Source organism: Poecile atricapillus, chromosome Z, assembly GCF_030490865.1.
Source record: "Poecile atricapillus isolate bPoeAtr1 chromosome Z, bPoeAtr1.hap1, whole genome shotgun sequence".
Taxonomy (NCBI): domain Eukaryota; kingdom Metazoa; phylum Chordata; class Aves; order Passeriformes; family Paridae; genus Poecile; species Poecile atricapillus.
Window position 1 is genome coordinate 1,270,560 of NC_081289.1, and position 18,457 is coordinate 1,289,016.

Sequence of the window (18,457 nt, forward strand, 5' to 3'; positions counted from 1 at the left end):
ATATTATTTTCTATTATTATTTTTCTATTAAAATGTAAAGAGTTTTAAAGGTTTATTTCTATTAATAAATAGAATTTATTCTATTCATTAGAATAATAAATATTTCTAAATAAATAAATATATTATATATATAATAGAGAATATATATTATATATATAACATAGAATATATAATATATTCTAAATAATAAATATTAGAATAATAAATATTTCTAAATAAATAATTATATTATATATATAATATAGAAAATAAATATATTATATATATAATATATAGAATATAGAATATATAATATCTTCTAAATAATAAATATTAGAATAATAAATATTTCTAAATAAATATATTCTATATATAATATAGAATATATATAGTGTATATATATAATATATATATAAAATATAGAATATATAATATCTTCTAAATAATAAATATTAGAATAATAAATATTTCTAAATAAATAAATATATTATATATAATATAGAATATATATAGTATATATAATATATATATAATATAGAATATATAATATCTTCTAAATAATAAATATTAGAATAAATATTTCTAAATAAATATATTCTATATGTAATATAGAATATACATATAGTGTATATATATTATATATATAAAATATAGAATATATAATATATTTTAAATAATAAATATTAGAATAATAAATATTTCTGCTTTCTGCCGGGTCAGGTGGGATTTCAGTGTATGGATGAATCCTGAGAAAACACAAACATGCAATTCCCAAGGTAATTCCCACCCATCAAGGCAATAACTCTGGAAAAGTGGGATCACAGCCTGGTTTGGGATGGAATGAAACCTTCAAACCATCCAGTTCCACCTGCAGGAACATCTTCCACTGCTCCAAGCTCAACCCAGCCTGGCCAATTCTGCTTAAAATGTCAATTAAAAAGACTGATTAAAGTTAATCACGAAAACAACTGCAAAAAGTTCATTTCATCACCAAAACCACCTGCAAAAAGTTCATTTATCAACCTCAGAAATTCAGGAAATCAGGTTGGTGCTTCCTTTAATCCCAAAAATTCCTCCTGCATCCAGCTCCCACCATCAGCTTTTGCACCAAGAACAACTCTCACCCCAAAAAAAAAAATATGATTTTAAGTCTCAAGCACTTCCAAAGGGTTTTTGGGCTTTTCCCAAGGGATTAATTGGACAGGATTTTCCTGCAAGTTGAAGGTTTAAAGATAAATTTTGTTCCAGAGGAAGACAGGAGAGAGATTAACAAAGAATTAACAATGATCCCCAAACACCAGCAGAGGAAAAGCAGGAGCCAGCAAAGCCTTGGGAGCTTTGTTTGGATTTGGGAATATTTGGGAAGGCAGAGCTGGGAAAACACCAGAGCCAGGAGTTGGGAGAGCCCAAATCCCAGGATAATTGTGATGATGAAGGCAGGTATAAATTGATATATATAATTGATAAAAATATCAATTTTTAATTTTTTTTTATGGTTTCTAAGTTTTGGAGATTTTTCCTTTGCTCAGCAGCTGCACCAGAAGCAGAAGGAAAAGGTCCAAGCTCTTCTCAAACACTGGGAATTTCTTTATGGGAAGCTTTTTCCCCAGGAAGGCAGGGATTAAAATCATGGAATTGTTAAAGATCATCCACCTGCCCAGGCAGGAATTCCCTCTCAATTTCCCATCTCAAACTCCCCTCTCTCAGTTTTCAGCCATTCCCCCTCATCCTCTCCCTCCAAGGCCCTTCCAGATCCCTCTCCCTCCTTTTTTAATTAGTTAAATTTAATTAATAAAATTAAATTTAATTTTTTTTTTTAAAAATTGAATTTAATTAATTAAAGAACTCCTTTTTTAAGCCCCCTTAAGGCACTGGAAGGGTTCCTTAAAGTCAGTTTGGCTCAGGTGGCACCACCACAATCAAAGGAAAGGAAAAATGGAATTATTTTTCCAGAAGGTGCTGGTAAAACCCAGGAACACAAAATCCAGGTCACTGTGGCCACACAGATTCCTCCAAAATGCAGAGGAGAGAGAGGTGGAGAAAGATTGGGATATTTCCCTGGTGGAGTTTGGAATGTGCTCTCACTGCTGGAAACTCTTGGAAATTAAATAATAAATAATATTTAATAAATATTAAAAATATTTTAAAGTATTGTAAAATATTTAAAAATAATAAGTAATATTGGAAATAAAATAATATTTTACTTATTATTTATACGTAAATATTAATATTATTTATAAGTAAATATAAGTAATATTTATAAATAAATACTTATTTATATTATTATTATATTATTTATTATTATTAAAATATTTAATAATAATAAGTAATATTGGAAATAAAATAATAAATAATATTTAATAAATATTAAAATTTTAAATATTTTAAAATGTTAAAAATAATAAGTAATATTGGAAATAAAGTAATAAATAATATTTAATAAATATTTAAAATATTTTAAAATATTTTAAAATAATAAGCAATATTGGAAATAAAAGAATATTAAAATAATAATTTTATATAGATAATGATGATAATAATGATGATAATGATGAAAATTATAATGATGAAAATGATGAAAATGATGAAAATAATAATGAAAATAATAATGAAAATAATAATAATAATAATGAAAATAATAATAATAATAATAATAATAATAATAATAATAATAATAATAATAAATTAAAATTAAATTTCCCTACCCAAAAGCACCAAATCCACTCAGGGAGGGAAACCAGGCCAGAGGGATCCTCTGGAATCAGGAGCAGCTCATCCAAACCCCTGCTCCTGTCTCTTGTTCTAGCACATCTGCTCAGGATTAATTATCCCATTTCCCTCTCAACTCCCTAACGAGAGGCTCAGCACTCGTGTGAAAAGAAAAGACAGAGCCCAGGGGAGTTTTATAAATCAGCCATCCCCAAATTGATGTCCTCGTGTTTCAGAGAGCTGCAGGAAGAAAAACTCACCCAGAGGATCCCTGCAGGAATAACTTTACCTGGGGTTTGTTATAGTGCAGCAGAAAAGAAGGAAAAGAAAAAATACCAGCAGTCAATTGAAAATTGAAGTTGAGCTTTGGGATCAGGCCTGGAATACACCCCACACCACCAGGATAAATGGTGGTGTCAGGATTCTGCAATTCCCAGTTTTTAGGGTGTCTTGGGGAGCTTTGGAGTGAAGGCAGAGTTTTCTCATCATTAGTTAAATTCAGCTGAAACAGGAGATTCCTTGACATCATCTCTTTGAATCCCCATTATAGGAGAGACAAAAGAACACCACTGCAAGTGCACTAAAAACTAATTAACAGTTTAGTCGTTAGCAGGTGCAGCTGCCTGAAAAAGTGGGATTTTGTCACCAAGTTTGAAGTGTCTCCTCCTTCAGAGAGGAGCTGATAAAACCCCCCCTGAGTTTTCCCCAGCACAGAACAAAAAGCCTGGAGCCGACCTCTGCCAGATGCTCTGAATTCCAGGTGACCTCCAGCAGAGCCAGCCAGGCTCTCAAAGACACACATTTATCACAGCCTTCTTTAATAAATCAGAATTAAGCAGCCTTGACACACTTGAAACTGTTCTGGAGGACAATATTACTAATCCACAAAAGAAAAAAAAAAAAAACCAAAAACCAATTAACCAGTGTGCAAAGAAGCAGGATCCTGCAACAATCAAGGAAGTTGAAATAAAGACAGCTTGGAATTATAGAACCAACACACTGCTCCCAGCAATTTTCCCTTGTGCTGCCACAGTGACTTATTTTCCTCCCCTTTACTCATCTCTGCCATTTGACAATTTTAGCAGAGATGTGGGGCTTGGAAAGGGGAAAAAAAAATAAAAATATATAAAAATGTAAAAGTGGGAACATTCCTTACTTGAGATAAATTTAAAGGGTAATGAGAAAAGTGGTTTTCTCCCTTTACCCTGAGCTGTTCCCACCCTAAACCTACACAAATCTCCAGCAGCAACCAGAGCTCAGCAAGCCATGGTTTTTTTTGGGATGTGGAGCTGATCCATCCACAAAAAAATGGGACAGGATTCACCTCTTGGCCACTCTGGCAGCTCAAAATGGGACTCAAAGCTTTCATCCATAAAGAAACTCCATGTCCTGTTCCTCTTCCCTGCAATTCCACCTCCACTTCCTCATCCAGGAACTTCCCAAGCCAAGCTCAGCCTTGTCCCTGCCTGCTGGGATTAAAAAGAAATGGGAATTTCAGCAGAGGCTGTGGGGTACAGATGCTCCAGAAATAGGGATGGGGCAGGAATTTGGATACAAAACCTCCCACTTCTGGCTCACAGGCTAAATTTAGTCCAGTCTGGTAATGACCTAAAAACCAGCTGATGTGGGTTTCTGTGACGCCTGTGGCAGCTCCAGCCGCTTCCTGAGAGAGGGATGTGCACGTGGCAAAGTCCTGCTGCCTCCTGGGAGGCTCCAGGAGACCCAAAATGGGAAATCTGGACCCCACAGGAGCTGCCTGAGCCAAGTGGATCCTGCTTCTGATCCATCCCATCTCCTGAGAGAATTAGGGGAATGTTCTCCACCCTCTTTCAGGGTTTATTTTGCTGTTTGAAGCACTTTGTAAAAGAATATCAAAGCATTCGGCATCGCAGCCCTGTCCACTTTTTGCTGGGATGCTCAGCAGCTGATTCCCAGCTGCCCCTGGAAATAAAATCTGGATTATTAAAGAGGATTATGGAGTTCAGATAGCCCAGGTTTCACCTCCCAAGTCTGGAGAAAACTGACAAGAGAAGCTCACACACAGAATATCCTGAAATGCCTGAATGACACCGAATTTGGGGTGGCTACAGAGAAATCTGTGACTCTGGAAGGCACCAAGAGCCACCAAGAGGACAATTTAAAGGGCTCAGTGGCTACTGAAAAGCTAAAAAAATATCCAAAACTCTTTAAAAAACCTCATTAATGCATCTCCTGAACCTGCAGAACTCTGTTATATCCCAGCCAAACTGAGCAGGAAGCCCCTGCAAAATTTTAAAAGTCCAAAAAGAAAAAAAACTACAGCAAATGTAACATTTATCAGCACAATATTTGCCTCTAAGGAGACAGAGATGCTGGTTCAGACTCTGAGCAGCCACTTATTGTGGAATTTTGGGGTGGAAGGGACCCTTAAAGATCATCTGATTCCCACATTTTCCATAGACCAGGTTTGTTGTGGTATAAACTTTTCTCACACACAATTCTCACTTATCCAAGAAAAACTAACAGGGAAAAAAGCCCCAAAGCCCTAAACGTGCACAGAGTTGAGAAGAGGCAGCAGCAGCACCAGAATCCCTGCACAAACCCCACAAATCCATTTCTTGCTACATTTAAACAGGTGTAACCAGCAAATCTTTTGTTCCCCCTCAGTCTTTTACAAGAAATCCTGCTGAAGTGAGGAAAAAATTCTGATTTTTTTTCCAGAGAACTGACATTTAAAAAGCTTGGGAGCACAGGAGCCGCAGGAATTCCGATGCAGGTCAGGGAGAGCAGCTCCAAATCCCAACACGAGGATCTGGGACACACCAGAAGAGCCAAACACAGCCCTCTCCTCCCCAAACTACTCCCAAAATGTCTAAAATTCAGTTTAGCACCAGCATGGGCACCTGGTTTAAACACAGGGTCAACAAATTTCCTGATTTCACAGGAAAAACAAAGTTGTGGCAAAGCCTGAAACACAAAATAAGGGATGAAAAGGATCCATTAGGGGCACTATTGCTCATCAGCTCAATTTTAGGGGATCTTTAATTTCATCTGGCAAGGCTCAAGTCTCAATTTTACTTCAAGCAGGGACTCAAGCAGGGTTCAGAGTTTGATTTGCTGAAAGAAAGTGGGAATATTTCCTCAGTCCTGCCAAACTGGGGGTCTGGGTTTTCTCCATGTACAAACCACGCTGGTTTTGCCTCCTCTTCCCAGTTTTCAGGTTATTTTCTAGGGAATTTTTTGCTCCAAACCAGGCCAACGTTTAAAATGATCTTTTTATGGCTAAACAAAACGTGGCAGAAACCACGAAGGAATAAAACCAGTGGATTCTGAGCAAGGTGCAGCTGACAAAAATCAGTTTAAATCCGAGACCCTGGAGCTTTAGAGGAGTTTAAAAAAGCGTGGAGCAGCTCCAGTGAGAGCAGGGTGAGTTAACACCTCCTCACATACCTTCCCTTTCAAGGAACACAGGCTCTGGCTCTTCACTTACCGGGATCTGATTTCTGACATCCCAAATTTTCAACCCAGCCCTTCTCAAAGCACATTCTCCTGCTGGGATCTGAGCTTTCTCCAATCTCCAGGCACGGATTCCTCCCCTGAGCCAGGAGTATTAAGTTACCAACGATGTCAAACAAAGCACTGATCATTCAGCTTCCTTATTTCCACTGCTTCCCTCAATTCAACACCGACACAGCCTCAAAAGAAGAAAAAAAAAATTAAAAATAAAAAGTGGGAAACAAAAAGTAGGAGGTGACTTCAGGAGCAGCAAGGAATAAATCAGTGTAACCACTGTCAGAGATCTGACATTCCCAGCATAACTGCTGCACTCCTGGAAGGATTATTCCCTTTATTTTGGAATTGAGGATTGACTTTGGAATTGAAGATTCCCAAGCGAAGCCTTTCCCCAAAAAAAAAAAAAAAAAAAAAAAATTAAAAAAAAAATCAACCCCTGACTGTCTCCTTATTCAAACAAAGTTTCTAAAGCTGGCTTAGTGTTTAGAGAGTCGCTAAAATTCAGCAGCACAGCCCAGGGGGATGTGGGTGCCTTCGGAAAGATCCCAGTGCTGCAGAACATGAGCTCAGCGGGAAAGCAGCCGGGGCTTTGTGAGGTTTAAAACCTTCCTGGCTGCCACGTGAAACCGGGTCCAGGCCTGTTGGTTTTGGAGATCTGAGGGGGAAGGTCACCGAGTCTGAATTAATGGCATCAGACACAAGAAAAACAAAATCAAGTTTCAGATGCCCTCAGCAGAAAGGAGAGGGTGATGATGGAGAGGTGGATTCCCCTGATGGAGTGGCTTTCACCCCATTTAGCAGCAGGGAGAAACCTCTCCCTGTTCCTAAAAAGAAGAATAAACTAGGGAAATAAAAGGATAATTTTTAAAAAAAGTATAGATTAAATAGGATTTTTCCCTGAACAAATCAGTTTGGGAACAGCCAGGAGCCAAAGGAAAGCTTTGGGCTTTGTCCTGTACCAATTCCAGGGTTTCCCATCCCCTGGAAATGCCCAAGGCCAGGCTGGACAGGGCTTGGAACACCCTGGGATGGTGGAAAATGTCCCTGTCCACATTTTGGGTGGAAAGTGGATGATTTTTAAGGTCCTTCCCACCCATGTGCTGCTCCTCCAGCTTCCACAAGCACCAGGTTCCTCTCAGTGCAGATCTCCCAATATTATGTTTTAAAAAAAGTCAACAATTCCCCTCCCCAAGTGCATTTGAAAGCTAAATTTGGTCCTTTTCAAACTAAAAAAATAAATTATTCTGGCTTCACACAACACTCACACTCCACTGAGCAAGGCTTGAAGGAGCAGCTTCATTTCCTAGAACCAAGAGGAGTCTTAACTCTCCAACCGTGGCCATTCTGGGGATCCAAGAGCTTCAAAACCAACTTTTAAAACAGCATTTTCATTTAGAAACTCCCTTTAAGAACAAAATCATTTTCAATCTCTGCTCAGACAAGCCAGGGTTGTGTTCTCAGGCAGCTTTTCCTGCTGCAGAAATCGGGTGTCTCCTCGGACACAGCCTCAGAGCAGGCCTGAACCTGCCAGCACTGAGACAAAACAAAGCACCACAACCCACAAAAAATAAAAAAAAAAACTTAAAAAAAAAAAGTTGCCAACGTGGTTAAGTTAATAATTTATCAATCTTTTCAACTTTGCATCCATTAATCTACTGGTGGAGGTTAATCTGGGACGCTCAGGCTCGGTGTCACACGCTGGTTTGGGTTTTTTTCAGGGGTTATGCTTGGTAAATTGTGTAAATAGCTGCTCCTAGCCCAAAAAATGGGTTTGTTTTATCAAAATCCTGGATTTTACAGCCAGACAGTGCCTGGCCCTGGTGCAAAGCTCAGCTTTCAATGCCATTCCTGCCTCCAGGATTCCTCTTCCCTCGATCCCATTCCTTTATTCCTAACACAGCTCGAATTTCCACCCCAAATCCCCTCTGCCACTGCCCAAAGGCAGGTAAAAGCCCCCTGGAATTTGGCACAAAAAGCAAAATTTATTTAATAATCAACTGTCAGCTTTTAACCTCAGCCTTTCATAGGGTATGACACAAAGCCTCCAGGGTGAAGCTGCTCTAAAAGGCAACAATGTAGACTTTTCCCAAAAAAACCCCACATTATCAAATTCAAAACATTCATTTTTTAAGGAAATAACACCAAAAAAATAAAAGAAAACAATTTAAAGCCAGACATTGTAAAACCTTTCAGAATAATCCACCCAGGTGCTCCATTTGTCCCTAAAAAAATCAAATCTAAAATCCCTAAAAAAAATAAAATCCATTTTCTGCTCTTTTCTTGTAACGATTCCGAGGAAAGAACGCAAAGGGAAACGCAGCAATTTCTGGAAAAGCAGCACCTGACCCTCAGCATGAATAAAACAATCCAATTGTTGAATCCAATTTATGAATAAAACAATCCCTTCCTCAGGCTGAGTCACGAATATTTGGGAGTCTCCATCATCTCCTGGACGAGGATGATGCAGGAGATCCAGCCCTGCTCAGTAATTCCCGGTTGAAAGGGATTGAAGCTGACAGAGCTGAGTTCACAAATGATCCACAGGGATCCCTCCACTCATCTCCAGCACCTCCTGCCAAGGTTTGGGAGGGATTTGGATTCTCCTGGAAGGGTGAATCAATTTGATCCAGGGAAAAGTGATGGAAGGGTAGAGGATGCTCCTGGAAGATGTGAAATGAAAGAGTGGCCGGGTCCTGAAGGTAGAAGCGAGGCAGGAATTACTGGGAACACAAAATGGGGTAAAATCGGTGTTTTCCCAGAGATTTCATCCAGCCTCAGATCCCTGGGGAGGCTGAGGAGCTGGGAAAAGATGGAGAGTGAGGATGAGGAGGTGATGAAGGAGATGGGATAAGGGGGGACAGCAGATGGAAAAACTTGGGAAGAGACTGACTTGGGGATGGGAGAGTGAATCCTTGCACTCCTCTCCAAGATCCAGCATTCCACACCCAGAAACAAACAGCTCTGAGCACCCCAAGGAGGTGAAAAAAATAAAATAAAATTTAAAAAAAATAATAAAAATAAAATAATAATGAAAATTAATAAATAGAATAATATAATAAATAGAGTAATATAATAAATAGAATAATATAATAAATAAAATTAAATTTAAAAATAAAAATAAAATAATAAAAATTAGTAACTAATATAATAAAGATAAAATATAATAAATAAAATTAAATTTAAAAAATAAAAACAAAATAATAATAAAAATAATAAAGAAAATAATAAATATAAAATATAATAAATACAAAATATAATAAAAATAAATCAACAAAAATAAATCAAGAAAAAATAAATCAATAAAAATAAATCAATAAAGGAATCAATAAAAATAAATCAATAAAATAATAAAATTTGAAAAAATAAACCAATAAATCAATAAAATAAAATAATAAAATTTAAAAAAAATAAGGAATAAAAATAAGGAATAAAAAAAAATAAATAAGGAAAATAAAAAATAATGAAAAGCAAAGTGAGAACCTCACAGTTCTGCCAGCAACAAAAGCAAGTCAGCCCATTTCCCTGGGATCCATCCCATCCAGAGGCTCCTGCTGGAATCCACAGGGGCTGCATGAGCCAGTGGAAAGCAGAGATGACAAGGTCGGACGATCCTTCAGTCACGAGAGCTCTATTTTGGTGAGGAAAAACAAAGAGCGGGGCTCTATGTTCATTATTCCAGAAATACATGGACAAAATCCACAGGGAAATGGAGGGAGTGAAAGGAGGGAATGCACACAGTGAGACACACACACACCCACATCTGTAATTCACATTTCATATTGTAAAAAAATAATAATAATAAAAATAATAAAAATAATAATAAAAATGTTATTCAGTGTTTTTGCTGCCGGAATAAAGTCCAGGAAAATTCAGGCACTTGTGGCTCAGCGTGGGATCACCTCTGACTTAAGCAGAAATCAGGAGGAATTTGGCTGGAAATCTGCTCCATATGGGAGCCTGTCACTTTAACTGTGGGCTCTCTCCTTCCTCAACAACAACCTGTTATGTTTTTATCCTGGGAATGGCTCTGATTAAATCAAGGTTTGAGAAGGTTCAGAGACCAGCTCTGGGTGCTTCCAGAGGCACCTTTCCCTTCCCAACAGCCCCATTCCTGCTGCTCTGCCTTGATGGAAGGGGAAAAATATCCCAAGGAAATAAAGAGGGGAAAAGTCTGTCAGGGTTTGTAATCTAGGAATAAAATCCGAGGAAATAAAGAGGGGGAAAAAGTCTGTCAGGAGTTGAAGTTTGGGAATAAAACCCAGGGAAATAGAGGGGAAAAGTTTGTTAAGACTTGAAACTTAGGGGAAAAAAAGAAGGAAACAAAAAGGGAAAAAGTCTCTCAAGACTTGAAATTTAGGGGAAAAAATGAAGAAAACAAAGAGGGGAAAAGTCTGTCAGGAGTTAAAATTTAGAGGAAAAAAAGAAGAAAACAAATATGGGAAAAGTCTGTCAGGAGTTAAAATTTAGGGGGGAAAATGAAGAAAACAAAGAGGGGAAAAGTCTGTCAGGAGTTGAAATTTAGGGGGAAAAAAAATGAGGAAAACAAAAAGGGGAAAAGTCTGTCAGGAGTTGAAATTTATGGGAAAAAAAATGAGGAAAACAAAAAGGGGAAAAGTCTGTCAGGAGTTGAAATTTAGGGGGAAAAATGAAGAAAACAAAGAGGGGAAAAGTCTGTCAGAAGTTGAAATTTAGGGGGAAAAAATGAAGAAAACAAAGAGGGGAAAAGTCTGTCAGAAGCTGAAATTTAGGGGGAAAAATGAAGAAAACAAAGAGGAGAAAAGTCTGTCAGGAGTTCAAGTTTAGAGGAAAAAACAGAAGAAAAGAAATAGGGGAAAAGTCTCTCAAGACTTTAAATTTAGGAGGAAAAAAAGGAAAGAAACAAAGAGGAGAAAAGTCTGTCAAGACCTTAAATTTAGGGGAAAAAAAGAAGAAAACAATCAGGGAAAAAGTCTGTGAAGACCTTAAATTTAGGGGAAAAAAAGGGAAGAAAACAAAGAGGGAAAAAGTCTATCAAGACTTTCAGTTTAGAAATAAAACCCAGGGAAACAAAGAGGGGAAAAATCTGTCAAGATTTGAAATTTAGGGGAAAAAAAAGAAGAAAACAAAGAGGGGAAAAACCTATCAAGGCTTTCAATCCAGGAAAAAAAACCCACAAGGAAACAAAGATGGAAAAAAGTCTATCAGGGCTTGCAGTTTAGGAAGAGAAAATCCATGGAAACAAAGAGGGGGAAACAAAATCCATCAAAACTTTCAGTTTAAGCGCTCCTTTGCTTTTGGTTCCCCCAGGACACAGGGCAGGGATCCTTTGGGATTCCCTCTGGAATTTGATTTTCCATCCTCAGGGATCTCCCTCTGTGCTGGAGGCAGCAAACCTGGAGCCTCCAAGGAATGATCTGGAGTGATTCCCAAAGAGGAATTCCAGGATTTACTCCCTTCTTGTCTGCTCCTCCTGCTCCAGGAACAGGGTAGGAATTAAGGGTGAGTCTGAAGGAGAAATTTATTTAAAAGAACCCCAAAACATTAAAAAAAACACCCAAAAACATTAAAAAAAAACCCAAAACATTTAAAAAAAGCCCAAAACATTAAAAAAAAGCCCAAAACATTAAAAAAAAGCCCCCAGCCATCGTTTAATGCTGGTGCACGACGATGACCAGAACCAGGACACAACACTCCTGTGAAGATGAAATGAGATTTTCCCTTGGTAAATGAAACAATGCAAGGCCTCATTGAGGGGCATCTCCTGCTTTATCCAAAATATTGGGATCTGGAGGATTGGAGTTCCAAGCTCCCCTTATCGGCTCCTGCTGCTGAGAAATGTGGAGCACGTGGGAGTTGCTCTGGGAGATGTTTCCAAAAGCTCACCAGGACTGTAAAATAGCCACGATGAGACTTAAAAACAATCCCCTACTACAAATCCAAGCACAGCTTCCCTAAGAAAACCTGGAAAAACAGCTGGCACAACCTCCTGGACCCACTGGAGAGCAAGGATGTAATTTTACAGGGAAATGTCTGTTTGTCTGAAATCCTGTGCTCAGTTTTGGGGTTTTTTAAATTGTTAGGACAAAGAAAAGGCCTCTAGAATTTGTTTCATCAGCATTTAGTGCTTTAATGCCACTTTAGAACTGGGAAACTGGGAAGTATCATCCTGCCAGACTCCTCAGTATTCCAAAATCTCTGCTCTGAGTCTAGGGAATGAGATGGGGAAATAATTAAAATCACACATATTTTTATTATTTGAAGCAGGGTTGGGATGTCAGGCTCCAACTCTGCTCCAAGCAGCCCAAACCAATTCCTCATTTCCCAGTTTGGTGCCAATTCCATGATTAAAACAGGTGCACTTGGCTCTCAGGTCTGCTCGAGGAGCTCCCAAATCCTCCCCAATCCAACTGACAAGGCAACAAAGGCAGAGTAAATTCCAGCTCCAGCCCAATTTTTGGGGCAAAAAAACCATCCAGCCACCAGAAGAGACGCCAAATTCTGCTCTAGAAACAGCAGGATGATACCCTTGGAAGTTGTCATTTAGGCAACAAGGATTATTTATTTTCCTCCAGTTGGTTTGGGCAGAGATTTATGGATTTTGAGTTCTCCTAAAGACGGGCACCACCTCCCAAGCCACGTTTACCTGATTTGATTTATAAACCACCACCTGTGACAGCATTTCTGGGAAAAGGGGGGGGCTCTCCCAGCTCTGGGAAGGGGCTGCTGCCACGTCTTTGTGCATTTTGAAACCTCACCACACGATTTCCCCTCATCCCTGGAGACCTCATTAAAATGTAGCCCCAGAAGTGGAGCAGAAAGAAGCGTAGCGTGACATTTGAAAATTTACATTCAAAGTTTCCAGAAATATCCATCCTTTAAAACAAAACACGACACCAAAAAATTTTTAAAAAAAATTTTAAAAAAATTTAAAAAAACCACACAAAACCAAACAAAACCCCAAGAAAACAACAAAGCCCCACCAAACCCTACCAAAACAAGACATTCCAGTGCACACACTCTTCCCTGGGGACAGGCCAAAGAGAACAAAGCCACGTGACCCTGCAATTGCTCAACGCCACTCTTGGAAGGTGTTCAAGTGGGATGATAAGTGCAGGGGGTAAGCCTATAATGACCAGAAAAAGGAATTTATCCCAAATGTAAACTCTGTCCTACCCTTTGCCTCGACGGAGCAAACACCGGCGGGGAGAGTGGGGGGGGGGGGGGGGGAGTTTTGAGATTACAAAATGCTCTGCAGGTAAAACTAAGGAGCTTTGTACTTTTATTCTCCTTGACTCAGGACGAGCCTAAAATTAGCAGGGAGTGCAATGCTCTGTGAATTACGCTCCTGACTCGCCTCCCAAACCCCCGGCTCTGCAAACTGGGCAGCACTGGGGGAGATTTAAACAAAGCTGGCCACTATTTATAATTCCTTTCAGGCACAAAACAGGGTGACACTTCCCTTTTCCAGCTCTGACGCTTAAAAATAGAGCTCGGGGACTACAACCCAGCGCCAGCAGCATTTCTCCACAAAAGGAGGAAAATAAATCAGCACTAAATAAACTCGCGGCCAAGGGGAAGCTGCGAGCGCAGCGGCCACGGAACAATAAACCCCGGGGTTGGAACGGGAAACGGCCCCGTGGTTTGGGGGAGGGATGGGGGTGCTGGGGTGGGTCCCCCATGGGTATAAACACCCTGCCAGGGGCACCCCATCAGCTGCAGCCTCGCTCCGCCCCGGGCCCGGTTTCCGGGTAGTAACAGAGCAGCCAATCCGCGGAGTTGCGAGAGCTGGAGGCCTTTTCCCTGCAAACACAGCTCCAAGGTTGGCACTCGCCCCAAAACTGGGGGGAACTATAAAAGGGAGCCCCCATTCTGCCCTCCCCGGGGCGGGTGATACCTGGAGAGGCCTGGCCTGGAGCTTGGGGGATTCCCAGTGGGATAACGCTGCGCTTCGCGAGTGGACAACGCGTCTGGAGGTGTTTTTGGGGAGCTTTCCTGCAAAAAGCCTGCTCTGAAGGGTCACAGGTTACCCAGGAAACTTTGGCTGGAGCCCCCCAAAAAGGGGACGAGGGATTATGGCTCTCTTTTCCCAGCCTCAGCACCACAAACCCGGTCCGGAGGGAGACAATGAGTGACGGGGAGCTGGAGCACATCCTCGTCCAGGAGATTATTAAACATCAGTTCCACGCATTCCCGCAGAGCTCTGCCCTTCTCCTGCAGCCCCACGGAGAGCAGGCACCTCTCCCCTTCCCTCCTCACAAAGAGGCATCCACAAAAGGACACGGACGTGTTAGGATTGAAAATAGGGATCATAAAAAGACCTCGCTCGGCTCCTAAACCTGTCAGAGCAGGAGAAGGAAGGAGTGTTATTCACCCTGCTCGGTGCCCCCTCCCTACTGGGAAAGGTAACCCTTGGCAGGCCATAAATCCATACTATTATTCTCCATTGGAGACGTGGAAAAGGGATGAAAAGGGAAACTGCAATGAAAACGGGCGGCAAAAAGAGAGGGAGGAAAAAAACCCCCAAACAAAAACCCTACACAGCAACAAAACCCTGAAAACCCCCAGGAGGAGCTGCCTTCAAGCACATTCCTTCAGACGAGTCCCTTCTCCTCTGGCCACCACCGAGACCCTCCTGGCTGCCGTGTCTCAAAGGAGACCCTGATTTCACATCAGCTTCCAGAGGGGGAGATTCCCCCAGGGAAGCGTCTCGGGAGCCGGGGCCTAGCGAGCTGCTCACCCCGGGCGAGTCAGGCAGACAAACAAAAAAAGGCTGGGGAAGGAGGGAGGGAGGGAGCGAGGGAGGGAGGGAGGAGTGCTGAGGAGTCATCTGACACATCCAACTTCCTAAGTTTGTTGTCCGCAGGACACCGACTGCTCTAACCCTCACCCTTTGGAAAACAAGGAAAGCGGAGCCGACAACAAGGGTTTCTCCTTTGGAAAAAGCGCCGGGGTTCCTTTTGTCAGGGGGCAGAAAGAGCAGATCAGAAATTCCCCAGCACCGAGAGGAATCCCAGATATTCGGGGCTTTCTACCTACCCAGCTCCTAGAAACACACAGCAAAGCCACTTCGCAGGGAAAACCTGCTCTTTGTCCTCCAAAAAATGCTGCGATCGCTGGAGAAGCCGGCAAGGAACCGAACAAAAAGGGGATAAAAAAAAAAAAAAAAAAAGGAAAAGAGAGGGGGAGGGGAAAAGGAAACAGAGCAGCAGCCGATCAGGTTGGGCCTCGGCCCCCCTCTGGCCCAGAGCTCTTTCCAGGGTATCCCTAAGAAAGGTTTTCCCCCTCCCTCACTAAACAGCTGGAATTCCCGACCCTCCTCCCGGTGCGATTAAGCATCGATCGCAATTGGCGGAGTCTGACATGTGTGTAACTTTAAACCCCCGGATAAAAATAGCTCCGATTCGAGCACCATCAGGACTCATTTCCTATTTGCTTAAAAACAGGGCGAAAAATACACCGAGAGCAGCTTTTGTGGGGAGAAAGGCGCTGCGCGAAACGTCAGACACAAGTTTCCTTCGATAAGCCACAAACAGGAGCGCTGCTGCTGCTCCTCCCTCCCCCCACCCCTTCCAAAAAAACACCACCGAATCCAGATAAGTTTGTTTATCTCTCTCTGGGAACTAAATCAGACCCGTTTCTCGACCCCTCGACACCAGCACGGCAGAGCCACCAGCCCCGAGTTCTGCTGAGGGAGGTCGGGCACGTTCAGGCGATAGATCCGAGAAACATTTCATCCACTCTTGTCATTCCTACCCTTTCCCGGCTCACACCGCCACCTTGTAAACAAAAACTATTAATAAAACAATCCCAGAACCGAATTCCCAATGGTATTTTTCAACGCCACCCACTCTCCAGACAGAGAGAAAAAAGGGATTCACCGCCCCGTAAAGGGCCAGGAATAAAAACAAGGAGGAAAAATATAAACAGATCTATGAAGGAAGAAGGGGAAAAATAAAAAGTAATAAAGCCTAACCAAACCTGGAGGGTTACATAAACCTCTTGGGAGACGGGCTCGGGCCCTGATGCCCTTCACCCACCCCTGGGTCTGCTGAGCCAGACCCCGAGGGACCCCCCCCGTCCTCCCCAAAAAAATTAAATCCCTAAGCCGGCACCAGAAGCTTCGTGAACCGCGGGGTAAAATGGGGGAATAAATAATAATAATAAACCCCACAAAAGCCTTTCTTTGGGCTGTGGCTGCTGGAACTGCTCACCCCTTCCCCAGGGCAGGCAAGGGGGGGGGTGCGGGGCACCCAGATCGGGGGGGCATCGCCAAGGGGGATCTGCAGAGACACCCCCAGGGCCGCCTGTCAAGCCACAGAGGGGGATAAACCCCCCAAAATACGGTAGAAAGGGGGGGGTTAGGCCTCCCCTGCTGAGGGGGGAGGCAGATCCGACCCCCAGCTCCGGGGAGAGGCCGAGGGGGTGCGAATGGGGGGGGGGGTTTGGGGGGCGACCCCAGCGGGGGTCCCCGGTGCCCCCCGCCCTCCCACCCCTCTGCAGGCCCGGCCACGGGGCGGGGGGATCCTCGTCCCCAGTAGGCCCGGAGGGGGGCACGGCAAGGATACAGCTTGACCACGTCGGTGTCCATCCGCCTCTTGCCCGGGCTGGGGGACGACATGGTGGCCGCGGCCGCCCCCGGGGCTCCGGGCGGGCTGTCAGCGCCGCCGCCGCGGGCCGGGGCCGCCCGGCGCCGAGAGGAGCAGGGAAGCGCCGGGCCGCGAGGCGCTGGGACCCGCCGCTGTCGCTGTCGCCGCTCCTGTCGCCGCTGTCGCCGCTGTCGCCGACAGGGCCCCCCCTGCGCCGCTCGCGCTCCCTCAGCCGCTCCGGCCGCCTCTGCCCCAGCCTCTCTCTGGACCCCTGACGTCACCCGCGGTGACGTCACCGCCCCGCGGCGCTTCCATTGGCCTCGCCCTCAACGCTCCGCCGGCCCCGGGGCACGCAGGGAGTTGTAGTCCCGAGAGGGGGAGGTGGAGGGGGGGGAGTGATGGATGGGCCGCGGGTTCGAGGCCCCGCTGAGGCCGCTAATTTCAGTTCCTCTTTTTCCAATGTTTCCCGGAATTTCCCCCCGTGCTCCCCGTGTCTCCCCCATTCCCCGTGAATTCTGTCTCCTCTTATTCCCCCATTTCCATTTTGCTGGTTCCTACCATGGCCAGGGAACCACCTCATAAAATATGGGGTGCACCTCTGTCAGGGCCTTGCAATTCCCCATGGCTCTGCCATTTCCACTGTTTTTCCACAATTCCCAGTGGCTCCCAATATTCCCAATATTCCCAGTATTTCCCGTTTCCACGGGGGTCAGGGAACCACCCCACAGAATATGGAGTTTGCCCACGGCGATCCCGTTCAATCCAAGCGGGAATGTGGCGACCGGCCAGAGCCCGCAGCGGGAGTCACCATCGCGGATTTCCGGTGTGACATTGGCAAAGCATTTCCCGGTGCCTCAGTTTACCCACCCGGATGATGACAGCACTAATGGGTGTCTCCCACACCGATGGGATTCCGGTGTGGAACCTCCACACCCCGCATTCCTGATCCCCGGCATCATCCCATAAATCTGCCCCGCTGCTTCCTTCCCCTGTGGGGAGGAGACACAGCCAAAGAATCCCAAAAAGCTCCTCCATTTAATGCCCCAACATGCCCCGAGTCTGGCAAGGGCAGGAGGTGACACCACCTGAGGGGACTCAAATCCACACCCCAAATTCCACGGGGAATTTGGCAGGAGAACGGGGTTATATTGAAGCAGAGCAGCTGGGAAATTTGGGATAGAGGATCCTGGGTTTCCCAGGCCACCATATTCCCTGACTGGTTCCAAGCAACTGGGAGAACTGGAAGGGGGAAACAAGGATTTTACTGTAATTTCTTGGAATGCTTCTGTTCCATATGTGAAACACCAGTTTTGCAACAGGGATTATTCCAGGATATCAGGGACTACAACAACACCCTGTTCCTTTTTGGAATACTTTAAGGCCACTCTTACAGCACCCAAACCTTGGAATGTGGGTGCTGAGGGAATTTTGGGGATCCTCTGTGCACTCCTCGGTCTGGAAATTGGGATGGAGGGGTTGTGGCTGGCCTCTCCCACCCTGGAATGGGGATATCATCCTCCCTGGATTGGGTGCATCCCAGGATTTGTGGGGTGCTTCCCTGATTGTGGAGAAAAACGGAGATTGGGGGGGAGCCAGGAGAATCCATGGATAGGGAATGTAGGGAATGTAGGGAGCCACAGGGAACTGCTGGAAACCATTGGAAATTGGGAAACCAGAGTTCCAGGGGGATGAAAGGAATGGGGACACCATGG

General features: G+C 43.5%; 1 protein-coding gene across 1 annotated transcript in view; it reads right to left on the bottom strand.

The window, feature by feature from the left end:
* UBE2H (ubiquitin conjugating enzyme E2 H) overlaps nucleotides 1-17,019 on the bottom strand; it is a 41,034-nt gene extending 24,015 nt beyond the window's left edge. The window contains exon 1 of the mRNA XM_058865264.1: nucleotides 16,725-17,019. Within this exon, the coding sequence (XP_058721247.1) occupies nucleotides 16,725-16,777 (53 nt within the window). The 5' untranslated portion in view covers nucleotides 16,778-17,019. The remainder of the gene's footprint in view (nucleotides 1-16,724) is intronic.
* Nucleotides 17,020-18,457: the final 1,438 nt, after the last annotated feature.